The 16,986-nt window shown below is 35.9% G+C and overlaps 1 protein-coding gene across 1 annotated transcript; it reads left to right on the top strand.

Moving 5' to 3' along the window:
* On the top strand, positions 1-10,144 carry LOC132553505 (uncharacterized). Its single transcript, XM_060217756.1, has 10 exons — positions 1-135; positions 2,756-3,052; positions 3,213-3,336; positions 3,764-3,854; positions 4,998-5,139; positions 5,904-6,060; positions 7,392-7,562; positions 7,885-8,007; positions 9,048-9,161; positions 9,837-10,144. Exons 1-10 carry the CDS (start codon positions 1-3, stop codon positions 10,142-10,144), a joined length of 1,662 nt encoding a protein of 553 aa, XP_060073739.1.
* The last annotated feature ends 6,842 nt before the right edge of the window (positions 10,145-16,986 follow it).

Genomic DNA, 16,986 nt, shown 5'->3' with positions numbered 1-16,986 from the left:
ATGAGACGTCACATGACAGCTACAGATCCTGGCGAAGCAGTTGAGATGCTGCAAGCAGGACAATCACAACTAACTGTGGCTGCACACTTCAATGTATCACTTGGTGTCATTTCTCGATTATGGAGTCGATTCCAGGTGACCGGAAACATTACCGGCTTCCTGTCAACCGACAGGAGCTTGCTGATGTTCTTCAAGAATGGCCATGAATTTCACAAATGGCTATACGGCGTCTGATGCGTCAAGCCGATGTCCTGCCGTTATTGGGGCCAACAGAGGACATTCTCACTATTGATAGTGGTGCTGAACTCATTGAATCATTTTACATTTTCAGCGCCATTGGGACTATGAAATTTATATGTAATATATATATTTATACTCGACACGCTTGAATGAAATTGATTCTAAGTGGTTCAAAATTGTTTTCTTATCGTTTGACTTCATTCTTGTATTTCATATCCCCAAAAAAGTGTTTGCATTTAATATAAATAAAATGTGACACCCAACTTTTTGTACCCAGTATATTATTGCATGAGAGTCGGTTAGGCTTCCTGCGACCTCGTCACCTTACATAGATTACTACTGTATCACACCCCGTATACCTCAGTATACACCGCATATCGGTCATGGAGCTGATTACAGACCGCTAATCGTCTGATGAACCAGTAAGTTATAGAACACTGCTATAGTACCTCAGAAAAGGTCACAGTCCGCACTAAATTGTCTATTTTCTTTATCGGTAGGCCTAATAACACAGTAGTCCACGTCACTAACTTTACGCAATTATAGCAAAATTTATGCAAAAAAATAGTACTAATAAAACATATCTTCAACGAAGTATTCAGTAGAAATTAATATGGAATCGATTTCAGATGACCGGAAACGTCATCGATAGACCTCGATCTGGTAGACCATGGTGTATGACAGCTCGTCTGGATCGATATTTAAGCACTCTCACATAGCGAAATCAGTTTGCAACTTGTCATTCCAAGGATGAATCTTGAGTCATTGTAGATTTTCGAAAGATATGTAGCCTTTATCTATTTGCTGCAATTTCGGTTATTTAACGTCCATCATAATTTCCAAATAAATTGTGATATAGGTTGCCAACCAGAGGACTGCATATTCAATACTTAATTTGTCAGCTGTTCAAGTGTATAATATGGACATCTACACGTTTTGTAATATCGGATGAAACAATATATTGCAAACATTCAGGAATGACTTTCAGGTGTACTTAAAAATCCTAGGCAAAGCAAGGCGTCTTCGGGACTTGCTCTAGACGTCACAATATTTTATATCAATTTATTTCCTCCTTTGTGGTTGTTATTTGATGAATGCATAATTTCTATCCATTTACAATATTACATGTATTTCTTGTGTTTACTTGTGACGATAGAGTTGAATCCGAGGTTATCCGCACGACAGATATCGTGTTTTTAAAGTGTTATGCTTTGTGTCCGAGTGTCCAATGCATGTTAAAGTTGGGAGTGTATTGGACTTCAAAGATGTACTTACAGCACTGACATGTTTACTCTAGTACTTCCTTACGATCATCAGATTGTTCATATGTCAAATCTATCTCAACTTCAGTTGACCTTTGTACTATAACCTATTATCCCGACAGGAGGTTAAAAAAGAACAAAGAAGAAAACGACATGTTAACATAATCATAACCCAAACTCAAATTCATTAAAACTAGGGCAAAATATGAACTAAAGAAAGATTTACAAGGAGACTCCTGAACATATACAATGAGACTAAGATCAAGTGTCCCGGAAGTGTAAGCGTCTTCTGCTTCAAGGACGACACTCGTAAGGTAAAGTTTAGTAAAAGAAAAACCAGCAAACAAACATGGGTCTGTTCCGTGGACCGGGATATCTCAACCTCGAATAAAGACAAAGGGATTCCCACTTCGATCTTACCTTATTTGTTGACCATGTCCGTGATAGGGACTTACTTCCATGATAGGGAAGTTATTACAACAGCTGGACTACAAGCAACCATCAAAAAGTACTAGATTTGGAACATATCAGATTTAGCTTCAATCATGCCTAATTTATACTGGTTACTGTAAAACCATACATTTTCTCGGGCTTCATTTTTTGCTTTTCTGTCTTTCTTTTCAAAATTACAATTTCGTGGAGAGTTGGTTTCGTGGAAACCATGTCGCAATAAATCTACTTGCGGTTATTTTAACATCTTAATTCATGGATTAAGAATACCTAAGAAATCAACGAAAATAAACTCACAAAAATTAATAATTTCGCAGAAATAGCAAGGGAATAATAGTTGAATTCAGTGTCAAAATGTTCTGTAAGTGAATAATTATCTGACACCTGAATTGTGTATATTACGTGATTAAGTTTTTTCACAGTAGCCTACATCAGACTGCTAAAATAGTGTGCTATGAAAATATAGATGTTGACTAGACCAAATTTACTGTACTTTTTTTTATTATTTTGTCTATGATTTCGGATTTCCTATGTCTGGCAGTGATTTTAGTAATTCAGACAGGCGTTATAGAGAATTAAGGTATGGAAAAGTTTGGAATGAGGATATTGAGGAATTTTACAGATACGACTTGTCTACTAAGAGAGACATGTAAGCAAATATTTCGTCAGTCAGTGGGATATAGTGGATATCTCACAACAACACTAGAAATAATTAAAGCTAAATTGTCATCAATCGACAGGATGCATCTACATAAACACTACTAATACAGAAGATTCTAAATTTTTTTTCTTCTTTTTTTCAGACGTCACTTTCAAGCGTCAGTGTGATCAGCGGTTCATCGTTAAACAATGGTGTTAATGGCTATACCAATCAAACATTTGATGCCACAGACAAACCAAACTTTTTGACTCGAGATTTAGGGTTTTTCGGAACTAACAGATCTTCGTACAAATGCCATATAAAACATACGTGTGAGATTTTAGGAACGGACAATTGCAAGAGGTGCATTTGGGAATCAAATTTACAAGGATTGTACGATCGAAATTACAACCCGGTTATAGGAAAGGGTCGTGGAGACGACGCATGCGTGTTATCATTGGTAAGGTATACTTTTAGCTCATTACAGATATGAACATCGCTTTTCAAAATGATCAACACGATATTTAATCCCTTGAAATATGTCAAATACTGTCTAATTAAAACTGTTTTAATCAGATAAATAGTTTTTTAAGCGTTCACGCTACGATTTTTTTTGCCAGAGATCCCACCTGTTAGCAGAACTCTCTGGTAAAGAAGGTGGGAAACGTAGACAGTCATCGTCTGCCCCGTCCTCTTTCCGGTTACCAAAACAAAAGCAGAAATCAAAGATCACCAATATTCCAGGTTGGTAATGATGTTTTTTGCTGTAACATAAACATTTCCATCTTTTTGTAGAAGAAATATTGTAGTTAGTAAATATGGTAATATACAGTGATAATTCCTTGAAAAATCATTATGATAATTCTTTGAAATAAGATATGTTATGCTTTAAAGGAAAGAGTAAAATGCACCATACTTGTTCATAATCATAAGATGCATCGATAATCACATTCACAAGGATAATATGAGGCAATGATATTTTTGAAAATTCAAATCGAATTATTGGTAAAGTGTTGCCTTACGTAACCAAAAGATCCGAAATGGAGCTGTACTGATGTGGTTCTGTCATTGAACAAGCCACATCTAAATTTCGCTACCTTTACGCCTGCGGTCTGTGTTTACACCGATATCCCTCATCATTTGTCTTCGTTTACGATTTCTTCCTTTTCAGGTTCACACGATGCATGGAAAATCAACTTCGACCAGTTTAAATGTGGAAGAAAAATATTAGAAAGTGAAAAAGATTTGCCAAAGTCATTAAGGTAAAAGAGAAGAGGATGTCAAAAGGGGCATCCATGATTTGGGGTGGAGGAGGGGCGCGGGGGAGGGATGGGGATTATTATATGTGCCTTGTGTACACTGCATTTATAGTTTAGCAAAGCAAGACGAGGGTACATGATACAAAATCATTAGCACAGCAGAAATGTTTCCTAATACATGTAACCTAACGAAAGTAAAAAAAAAAAAAAATACAAAAAAAAAAAGAAAAAAGATAATAATAATGATCAGGTCTTACTAGAATACATACACTATATTATTGGCGACATGGAGACAAAGAGAGGGGCAGATTCAGTACATAAGTGTTGGATGTACCGTTATACATCTATAAAATTAACAAAGGAGTGGGGAGGGGGAATTGGATTTTGATATACATATCTTCGCTTATCTCCATATATCGATATTGGTTTTCTGTTTGGCAGAAATCATGTTAGTGTATAAGTTTAGATAATCGTCCGTAGATCACTATAAAACGATCTAAAAATAGAACACACGAATGTTGCAGTGGTATCCATTTGCTTTTCCTCGATCAGACGTGAAATGGAATGTGGGAGGGGGTCACCTACCCGACCACGTGGGTTTTCCATGGATAATTCGATTTTCCTCTTATAATTTATTTCGAAATTGTTGCGAAATAGATAAAGATTATATATACTTCTGGCAGAATTTTTCTTTACATACAGTCAAGCCTGTAAAGGGGACTCGTACTTGTAGTGCTTTACTCTCTAATACCTTAGTAATATGTGTGGAATTTCTGACTGTGTATAGGTAATATCTAGATAATAGTAAAATAAATCAATTAACAGCTGTGTTAAACTAGCGCTTTCACATTTGAAGATCCTCTAGAGAGGTGAACACGCTACCTCAAGATAGCTGTAGATTTTATTTTTAAAGTATTTAATTTTTATCTCTATAATGATTTTAATACATTTCTTCTGGAAAACATTAATATATATTTCTGATATGGAGTACCGAATATTTATAATAAAGAGTAATTGTGTATACCAGGTATGGTAATCAAGAGGGTGAATTTAGTCAATTTTTGTTATCGTTTCTAATATATCAGTTTCCGAATGACTAGGTGCTAGCCACTTTTAGATACATAATGGTATTTTTAATGTTTTTAGGTCATTCTACAAACAGCAGGCAGCGTTAATTGACAGTTATGAAAGCCTCAGTAGAGACGACCAGTCCTGTAATGCTAAAGACGCTGCAGATCTACTAAAAAAAGCTACGTTCTACTCTCAACTCACGTTCTTTGCAAATCTGGTAAGTACCCCATCACCTTACTGGGAAGAACACATTAAATATAATTTTTCTCTCGTGTGGTCACAAGATGTTGTGAAACCCAGGGTTTACAGCGGGTTCGGGAAAATGTCCACTTTACAAGAAAATTTCCACCATTCGTGTCACAAAAAGTAATGAAACCTCAACATGCGCTTCGTCAAGAAACTCACGTTTCGTAATCAACTGTCTTCTAAGTTTTAATGCAAATACGCCCTGCATCATTTAAGGTCGACTCACTGACCTATTTCTTGATGTCGGAACATATGTTAAACCTTTCTTCAAAAGTAACACACGTAGCTATGTATTAATCATCTTTACAAAGTTTTTCTCTCTGAAATACCTGATACATATTTTAACTTGAGAATGATTTTCATTATAATGTTATTCTACGTTTAGATATATCTTTTTATACCAAGTATTATGCACATTATTATTTAATTCGTTGAAGTAAGCTCTTGATAAGCCATATAGATACAGATATCGGTGTAACGTTATATTCCTAATGTTTAATATTTTATACTCTGAATTGGTTTATTTGGAAGTTTTCTGTCATTTTTTTTAGATCGACAAGAAACAGCAGAAATTTTTATTTCTGTTATTGATGACAAAGCAATATTTGTCTTTACCCTCTACTAAAGGCGGATCACTTACTGCGTCTCAAAACCAACCGGTAGAATACATACAGAAATCTTCATTCTTAAATCTGTTACAATATGTTATCGATTATATGTTTTGTTATCGGTTAGCTTCTCCTGATTGCCAAAAGTATAGCTGCAGGTATATCTGGTTCCATGGCTATCATTACAAGTCTAGTGGACAGTGTCGTGGATCTGGCGTCCGGTATTGTCCTGTGGATCACCGCCCGGGCCATTAGGAAGGGAAACCCTTACTCTTATCCTCAAGGTCAGAAGCTGGTACTTGTGTTTATATAGTCGATACTCACGTATTATGTTCAGCTGTTCACTTATAAAACGTCGGTACTCACGTATTAAGTTCAGCAGCTCACTTATAAAACGTCGGAACTCATGTATTAAGTTTAGCTGCTTACGTATAAAACATCGGTACTCACGTATTAAGTTCAGCAGCTCACTTATAAAACGTCGGTACTCACGTATAAAGTTTAGTTATTCACTTATAAAACGTCGGTACTCACGTATTAAGTTCAACTGTTTACTTATAAAACGTCGGTACTCACGTATTAAGTTCAGCACCTCACTTATAAAACGTCGGTACTCACGTATTAAGTTCAGCATCTCACTTATAAAACGTCGGTACTCACGTATTAAGTTCAGCACCTCACTTATAAAACGTCGGTACTCACGTATAAAGTTCAACTGCTCACTTATAGAACATCGGTACTCACGTATTAAGTTCAGCAGCTCACTTATAAAACGTCGGTACTCACGTATTAAGTTTAGCTGCTCACTTATAAAACGTCGGTACTCACGTATTAAGTTCAATTGCTCACTTATAAAACGTCGGTACTCACGTATTAAGTTCAGCAGCTCACTTATAAAACGTCGGTACTCACGTATTAAGTTTAGCTGCTTACGTATAAAACATCGGTACTCACGTATTAAGGTCAACTGCTCGCTAATAAAACGTCGATACTCACGTATTAAGTTCAGTTGCTCACTTATAAATCGTCGGTACTCACGTATTAAGTTCAGCAGCTCACTTATAAAACGTCGGTACTCACGTATTAAGTTCAGCACCTCACTTATAAAACGTCGGTACTCACGTATTAAGTTCAACAGCTCACTTATAAAACGTCGGTACTCACGTATTAAGTTCAGCTGCTCACTTATAAAACGTCGGTACTCACGTATTAAGTTCAGCAGCTCACTTATAAAACATCGGTAATCACGTATTAAGTTCAGCAGCTCACTAATAAATCGTCGGTACTCGCGTATAAAATGTTACTTCTCACATTTAAAACGTAGCACCCAAGTATGAAGCTTTGCTACTGACGAATAAAACTTTTACCCAAGTAAACAACCCCGCTACTTACGTAGAAGACAGTGTTACTCACGTATAAATTGTGGCACCCACATATAAAACACAGGTACTCACGTACAAAATGTTATTCGCATTTAAATAGTCAGTTTTCACGTATAAAACTCAGTTACTCACGTACAACATGTTACTCGCACATAAAACGTCGGTATTCACGTTTAAGACTCAATTATTCACATATAAAACTTAGCTTCATGTCTTTTTTGCTACGAACTTAGGCAGGAACCGGTTGGAGCCATTAGCTATCATCATACTGTCGGTGATAATGGGAGTAGCCTCCCTTCAGTTGATTAAGGAGTCTGTCACCAAAATCATTGGACTCGCCAACAGAACAAAGCACCCTCCAGTGGTGGATGCACTAACTATAGCTATTTCCGTAGCAACTGTAGGTAAGTCTTTGATCGGTACATATGAACGAAATGGTGTGAAAACAACAGCAAATGAACGAAGACCTACCCTCTTCATAGGATAATATGTGTGGTGTCAATCGCCGAATTGTCTGTTCTCGCACTTGAAAAAAAAATCCCGTCTCTATCATTTTTGCTCAAGGATGTCTTTGCTTCAGAACACTTGTGGTATAAATAGCACAGATATTAAGACTTTCACTTCATTTTTCATGTAGGAAAATTATATCGCAATATTCCATGTATTTCGGTCTAAAGAACAGCGGTACAGATGATTTTCCATGACCAAATATCTTTGTTGTTTCAGTGGTGAAGTTTGGTTTATTTCTGTTGTGTCGGAGAATAAAGAGCCCGACAATACAGGCCCTGGCTCAGGATCATAGAAACGACGTTATCTCAAACACAGTCGCCATCCTCTTCGGCTATATAGGTAATTTATATACAGGACCCAGGTACTCAAAGCTAGGTAAGAGGTATAACCAGTGGTTATGAAAAAAACATTACTATCACTGAAAAAAAGATCTTTCAAAGCAAAACAAACATTCAAAATATAACAAAAATCTACACATGAGAAATGATAATAAGAAAAATTACTCATTAACCACTGGTTCGTTTGATCCCAACTTCGAGCAACTGGGGCCAAAGGGCTTTAATTCATAATTTCCGAACAGTCTAACAGACGGCAGCTCGTCATCATTAACATTTAGATAAGATTTACTTGGTTATCAACACTGTAACATCAGCTGTGCTGTAGATTTACGCAAGGTGTAAACGTTATTTATTATAACCGATAATATAGATGTGCAGTCACATGCCAGACGTACGGACACATGTATATGGTTGGTAACGCTTTCGATAATTACATTGGAAGGATAGAGCCTTCAGAGGTGCTTCAGTTGTACTTTCGCTTTGGTTTTGTTTATTTATACTTTTGTGAAAATTATACAAATTATAAAACTATTGCAAAATCAAAGACAAGCAAGGTATACATACGATTAATTTGTTACTATCTTGATTCAAGGCTAAAACGGACACCCAAACATAGCTCATCCTTAAATGAGCCCGAATGTTACCAGGACGTAAAACAACTATGCACCATGCCAGTGATTGGATATGATTCATACAGAATATGGTTTTGATACAGCTTTCATACACATATATTATGCACACTGCATTATGTATTAAGACTTTTTCTAAAAATTCGGGATAAACACTTTCACATGGAAAAGGCGTGCTTAGACAAGACGAAAAATAGCACAATATTATATAAACAATTGAAAACAAGCTTTCCATTAGCTAAACAGGGAAAGAAATCGAAAACTTCATGTAACATTCATACAAAATTGTAAATGAAACTTGAAAAACGCAAGGTTCGATGCTATAAATGGAAAAAAATATTGAATTATGCGAATAACATTGAAATGATATTGGCAATCAACGAATACTTTATTTCTCCCGTTGTTGTTTCAGGTTCAAAGGACATGCGACAAAAAACAAAGATTCTAAGTCTGGCATACTTAGATCCTATTGGCGCAATATTGATTTGTTTGTACATCGCTATCACGTGGTATATTCTTGGTCGAAGTAAGTAACAACTATACAGAGGTGTAAAGGTTTTAGTCCCAAAGTGAAGTTGAATACATTTTTTTAGTGAATGCCGATTCACCAAATAGAATGTCGGTCTACGACTTGGGACACACCTTGATCAAATTTAATGGTTGTAATTTAGGTTACTTCAGAAAAAGTGGAATTGTTGATCAGATACAAGTGTTTTAAAGAGATTTAAAAATTAAAATCAGAGCTGGTCATTTATCTTTACCTAATTCGTTACAAGTAAGCATAATTTCATCACATTTCATCAATATCATCTGAACACGAGAGGAACTTAAAATACAGCATGACGACATAACCTTTAAAAGTTTTAAATATTTATTCAGCTCTTAGCTATAAAGCTCTACATTTTTATGGATATAAACATCATTTAAAAGTGCATTTTCGTATTGAGGTCACACCCAGAAAATCTAATCAATTTCGAAATTGTCGTTTATTATCAAAATAACAGTAACATTATGTATGATGGTTAAGGTTTACTTGCTCCTTTCATGTTGCGAAATTCTAATTAATACTGGAGTGATTAGTTATGTACACATTACGCAAAACAAACACATACAGACTGATTAGAATATTTATTGTAATAAATAAAAAAAAATTGTGTAAGATACAGTGCATCTTAAAAATGAATTCTTCACGTTATTTCAGTTCAGGTACGGATTATAACCGGACTGACAGCTAAACCAGAGTTTCTGAGTAAGATCATATGGATCTGCTTGAACCATCACAGGGACATCCGGTACGTCACTTCCGTCAAAGCAGTACATAGTGGATACACATTTGTTGTTGAAGTTGGAATTCTACTTCCGGAAGACATGTCGTTGAAGGCCGCACACAAGATCGGGGAGTCGTTAGAAAAAGTGCTGGAGAATACACAACATGTGGATAGAGTTTTCGTCCACATGAACTGTACAGAAAATGACGATCCACCCCTAAATGATTCCACCTATCTATGACGTCACAACCTGTCCTCAAAAATTTGACAGTCTCATAGATTGTGTGGTGTTTAGAACTTGGCAAATAAAGGAGATGACCCGTGTCTTCAGTTCTTTCCACATACATTTTATTAACAACTTTTTAATCTCCTTCCTATAGAGTTCAACAAGCATAACACTAGAGTTAACTCCCTTCTACCGTAACTGTGACATTTGTGTTTTTCTCAATTATATATGTATCTCATATATATAACAAATGTAACTCAGCCGATTTGGGAAAATATTCCCCTTCAAGACAAGTAGTCCCAGTGCATACTTCTAGAAATATTTAAAGTTTAACAGTGACCGGAAATCTTACTTACGCTCCGAAGGAATCAAAACAGGAAACATTTACTTGTCCGTTGCTTCATTAAACAATCTGATTTTGGTTGTAAAGTGTGTTCTCAAACGTGTACAGTTTCTTAACGAAGTAGTCATTCCAACAACTAAATAGTAATGGCGGATTCCAAGCACATCTTAACTCATGATACGTTAATACGATATTTACTTTTTGTATTTTTTGTACAATTCTCGTGGGAACAACTTTGACAAGTTTTCGATATGTCACTCGCAAAACCTTTTTTTTCATTTTCCGCTGATTTTTAAGAACGAACAATCAACCATACATAATTTCATTGAAACCAAACGACATGCAAGACAAACAAAATAGATTATATTGTCATACACCAATGTATCTGTATCGTCGTCTCATAATGTAGTTACTTTTCAACAGTGGAAATGTGTTAAACGAGAATCTAATTCCAAAGTGATGAACGATTTGTGTCCTTTAGATTCATACATTTTAATGCAACACAGCTTATTATTTATTGCAATGCCTCCCAATGGATTCGAACGCGGAATCTCCAGCTGATAAGTCCTACGCTCAATCAGTCAAAGAGACGATCTCAATAGCCGAGTATTTATCAGACTTACATAAGTAATACAGATTATGTCATCACAAATTATACTAAGAGGAGGTAAAAGAGACACAACTTCAACTTTACGGTTTAAAATTATACCTTAAAGCAATATGCATCTGTGGAAATGCAATAGTTAACTCCGAATACTGCGTCATCCGTCTTTACTTTTTTTTTAATGAAATGTGGGCTTTATAAGGCCGCCATGAATTAAGGTACCCTAATGTACACATAGTTAAAATAACGGTAGTTGTCATATCCATCCCTAATATCGTGTGTGCCCTCTCCGAACGTGCGTCCTAACGTTATCATGCTGAAAGGTCAAATAGTGCCCTTTGAGGCCTCATGATCTCATCTCGATATCGTGCAGTCTTTATATTACCGTTAATGATCACTAAAGGTGTCTTTTTAACAATGGAAATCATTAGAAATGCCTCCCCAAACCATAACTGATCCGACTAAAAATCTACACAAGCGTCTGCAAGATCTCCTCCTCGACGCTGGTACACAAGTCAGTGGCCATCTGAACCGTGAATTGAGATTCATTCGTGAAGAATATGGATCTCCTACGTCAACGTATTGATTTGTCTCGTACAGTATATTTTCTAAAATTTTTGATGGGTTCGTCAGTTTCCATTACCAACAGTATTTCGTGCCGTTTCGGCTGCCATTAATTTCCTGTCACACAAGTGGGCAAGCCTAATGAACGGATCTTGACGTCGCGAAGATACACGTGTATGTCCGGTCTTTGTCCGTCATAAATTCCCGTCCGGTTGAAACGTAAACTAACCGACTTGTAGTCGATTTGTGTACTCGTAAGTGAGTAGCGACCTGCCGTTGAGTACTAATTCCCCTAAGCGTTGCGAGAACCCTCCCATCAAGGTTGGGATAGGCATGGCATATTTGTAAAAAAAAAAAAAAAAACCAATGGATTGCCAATGTATTGGCGATCTTGCGTCTAGGTGAAAGTCAAAAATCGATACTAGTTTGAGCAGAAAAGAACGCATGCATTTGTACAGTCACGGGATATTGGTAATTTAGACGACCCGAATGTGGATTAATTTTTTGTTACGGATGACAGAGTTCTAACATTTATTAGGGGATTAGATAAGGTACCCTAATATTCCTCTTACTTATTGCTATATATAAAGAAGTTGCGTTTCTTTATCATTTAAGTGAATATAATTCATTTTTATTTTTTCCTTGGGAAGAAGCGTGACGCAAATATAAAGACTGGTATACATGATTTTATGAATTATTGTGTAACAAAAACCAATAGATGCTATTATGATGCATTACAGTGCTAATTAAAACTTGTATATTTGTGTATGATAAAGTTGATATATAAGTATGACTAATAGTGTTTTGTTTGCACTTGATGACATGAAAATGTAGTTGAATTTCTAAATAATAATATCTATATTAAATAAATGTTCTTCAACTGCTGCTTACTTGGAGTATTAATTAAATGTTGTTCAATTAAAATTGGTGAAGCATCAATTAAGGGTTGTTCATATCAAGTCTTGGTGATTTATTTTTAGCATTTTGTTGCTGTAAACATTTCGGTATTGTACAATGGAAAGTTATGAAATCTAACCACGATCATAACTTTTAAGCATGTATCACAAAGCTGAAGGTCACACACACAATACACATCCGTCTTTCAATGTTATCAAGGTTTTCTTAACCGAAGATTGCACAAAACAAACAGGAATAACACGTATAAATACAAATTTAGAGTTAAATAAATAGAGTCAAACAATGGCTTAAACTTCATCATACAGCTATTCGTCCTTCTAGGACGCTTCAATGATGCTAAGGACCTAAATGTTGAAGTTTAGGAGGCGACTTAGGAAAATCTAGAGTGATCGAAAGGAAATTCAAAATCTAGACAGAAAGAACAATTGGTAAAAGCAAACTGGAATTAACAAAGAAGTAAAAAGTAAATATGGACTGTAAATACCAAACGTAGATAAAGGTAACGCGTTGCTATTTAACGTGTACTTATAGAGTCTACTTACATAAGAGGATTACAAATGAAATTTATAATACTGGATTACAAAGCAATATTTAAAAAACAAATTGTAAACAGTGTTTAAAAATGACGCCAACATACATTTACTAGGTAACTCTAGTGTATATAAATCACATATTTCATGAACATAACTTTTTAAAAATCATTCCAATTATTCTACCGAAGCAATAAATTGTTCAGCTTATAAAGCTGGAGTTCTGTTGGTAAAGCCCGACATCCTATATAGACGAGATCTTCTGTCTTTGTTTAACTCCACACTGAAAAAATACAGACCAACATATTTTGCTTTTTTTAAACACTTTCAAATCAATTCGATCCTTTATTACACTGAGCCTTGCGGCTCTTTAATCTGATTGTAAAATCAAAACTCGAGAAGCACTGACACAAAATCAATTATACACAAATAACATACATTTAGTTATCTAATGATAGAAAAATGGTTACTTTCCCCAGCCCAGCAGTGTAGAGTATTGACAATTTCTAGTAAATTTGATTGTAAAGAACTTCTGATATAGATGTACAGAAGTGATATTGAAGTGGATGAAATAGAAAATAGCAATAAATAATTATAAAAAAAATAATAAAAATGCACTTGACTAGAGAGTAAAATGATAATTTATAAGTATTCTATATTCTCTGTCCAATGACAGATCAATAATACACACTGGCCCAATAACCAATATTTAATCCGCTCAATCGGAACCCAAAGTATATGGAGCCAATTTGCACCTCCACGGCGGAAGAATTCTCCTTTCTAATTGGAGGCAGCTAATCCTGCTGAACACATAATTTGTTTCGAACATGTCATACATGTTTTATAAGTTAACAAAATGCCTGAGTCGGTTAGCAGCAGCAGACCAAACGGGTTTACTAAATGTGTTAAGCACAAGTAGCCCTAACATAATATAAAGCACATTGTCACTGTGAAATTCAGGAAAATAATTTCAAGGGTCCTTTGACGAAACTGAACGGTTTTTGTCATTCTGAATCAACAAAACTCCAAAATGTGTGGGTGATAGGTTTACAGCACAAGAAGAGTGTCTTAAAACCATATTATCTGGGCAAAGAAGTCTGTAAAAGGCAATCAGGCATGCACACCAGAAAACCAAATTTGTAACATTGTTCAAATGTAGTGTAGACTAAATTACTATGATGACATGAGGTGTCTACTGGAGTGTTAGCTGTACACAACACATGTTTAGCATCGTTCTTGAGATATTTGATAACCCTCTTTTGTAGGGTCAGCATATCCCGCGTATCTGTGGAGATGACTAATTATATTTAGATACTGACGTACTGTACTATAGGGAATAATTTTCACCGATGCAAGGTAGACAATGGACACGTGGATTTTTTGTGATGAGACAGGAATTACCGAATGGTGACCTTTCACAAAATGACAAGCAACACTTTATCTGTGATTAGTAAGTTTCTAAGTAAATCCTCTGACACTCCCAGGCCACCTATAATGATTAAATGCCAGAGACATATGATTTTGTAAAGATAAGACAGTAAAGAGTAGGCATGTAAGTAAGGCAACAATGTAATAATGCATTGAGAGCACGTGTCAGCACCAACGTTTTGAATACCTGGAAAATACATACATTTGATAGTAAAATTACAAGTAGCTGTGATCAAAAAAGAGACAAAGCACATACATTGCTGTATCATAACCTTATTTAACCAGGCTGATGCTACTTTGTTATCTGTACAAATCAATATACATGAGTTACGGCATAGGTATCTCCAACGGTAAACAGAAGAATATTGCCAGTAGTTCTTTCACATCAATGTGCTCCAATCTTGCGGACAGAAAATTTAAACCCTTATTGATACAAAAATAATCAGCACAGAAGATGCCTCCTGCATCCTCGATACATCATCAGTTTTTATAGTAGCGATAGAGTGCTGATCTCTAAAGGCACATATCGTGTTTAAACACTTCGAAAATGTAACCACCAAACTCATTCCATATAAAACACAGCAGACAACAACCTCTTATGACTAGGTTGTTTAACGGTTTCCTTTAAATTAAGGAGGTAAGGTTTCTCACCTACAGATAACATGTGCTGTCCAGTTGAGTTTGCCAGTGTTTCTGTTTTCGACTTGCTCCCTTCTTTGAAGTGAAATATGTTAAAGTTCATTAAATCCTGTTATGTTTTCTGAAGGTAAACTTAATGTCATATTTACGGTATCAATAAGCACACCTAAGAAATAGATCCTTGTAGACGGACCTACATTTGAATAGTTAATGCGGAATCCAAGCTTTATAAGAATGGTGGAGAGAGCTTGGAGAGCATATTTACACTGCTGATAATTGTTTCCAAATTAAATAAAATCATCGAGATTGCCTTGTACCCATAATGGTGAAGACGAATTCGACATACCGCACTGCTAATCCTCTGAAATATCTGGGGGCATTTTGTTTCCACCAAGTGGTAAGTTACATACATATAAGTTGAACATTTATTACCTCTAAAAGTCTACACGTGTCCTGTAAATTGCTAGTTTGATGGTGGATAGAAATGGATTGGTATGTACTACTGAGATCCAGTTTTGCTTAGAAACAATCAGGAGTTATGTGTTAGTAGCCTCGCGCAAATCCGTGTAAGAACATGAACTGTCCAACAAAACATGATCAATAACGATGAAATCAACAGGCTGACTGGCGTCATGGATTAAGCTACTTTACTTTTGGGCTTGGGGACGGCATTAACGCATTCACTATTTTCGTTCCTTCGTAACAACCATTTGAGAGTTCAAGAGATGTCTGTTGTTCGACTTCACGAAAAGAGCAAACACATGAAGAGTAATTGTCTATTTCTACTTCTAGCATTGGTTTTTTCAATAAATTCATTATACATGATATGGAAATCGCACTTATTCCCATTCAACAAAAACTGTGTATCAAAGTCATTCGGAAGAGGAGGCTACTCCACTCAGCATAACTGAGCCAACCTCGAGACAGAATGGGCGTATTGTCTCTGATAAAAGCCCCGTTGTTTACCTTTTTGCTACCGGATGCTTTATGGCATATTTCTCTTCCATTAGGAAGAAAAGACGATTTTCTTCGTTTTTTTGAGGTGGATTGTTGCTCGATTCCTGTAGAACGTGGGAAGATGGACGGTTAGGTTTAGCGATTAACAGGAAATATTGTAGGTTGCGTCGCGGATTGTTCCACGGGGCGTTTCAAAGGTCTCCGATGCCGGTTTAGGACTCTTCAACTTCACCGGACGTTTGAGTGTTACTCGGTCCAGAATACATGATCACTTGAGATCAGTCGCAAGCGATCTTACGATAAACATGGCTGCGTTTTAATAAATTTGATATTTTTTTATTGATAGATAAGCCGGATAAATATAAATATGCCAGGTCTATAACAAAAATATTACTTATTGACACGTTAACTTAGATATTCATATCGTTCAAATTTTTATATCAAATGAAATTAATTTCACCACTGTCACTCCTAAATATAGTCTCCAGATAACCAGCAAGTTATGGGCACACCTTCACTACTTATTCATAGGGTCTAGTCTGAGTCACTATTTAGATATGGATACCAATACAACCTAGGTACTGATAAAAAATCGGTCTATTGTACTTACTCGCTACAATGTCATGAACAACAAGACAGTTTTACAAAGGAGGTGTACACTGTGATGCACCATTTCTATATCTAGACTTTACACATACAGTTTATCAGGTGTAGGACGACCTCAATCACGACCCGAGTTTACCGATCGCCAGTTGTGTAGTTTTAGTTTACAAATAGGCACTGTCGACAATGCTAAGAAAAATAATGACGCCTTACTCAAAAAAGTTTAATTTACATTAGAACATGCCCTCTGGATGAAAGCCTGCCACTTTAA

This window comes from Ylistrum balloti, unplaced genomic scaffold (genome assembly GCF_031769215.1).
Source record: "Ylistrum balloti isolate Yb309-2 unplaced genomic scaffold, AGI_CSIRO_Ybal_v1 Utg370332, whole genome shotgun sequence".
NCBI classification, from domain to species: Eukaryota; Metazoa; Mollusca; class Bivalvia; order Pectinida; family Pectinidae; genus Ylistrum; species Ylistrum balloti.
This window is presented reverse-complemented; position numbering and strand designations above follow the sequence as displayed.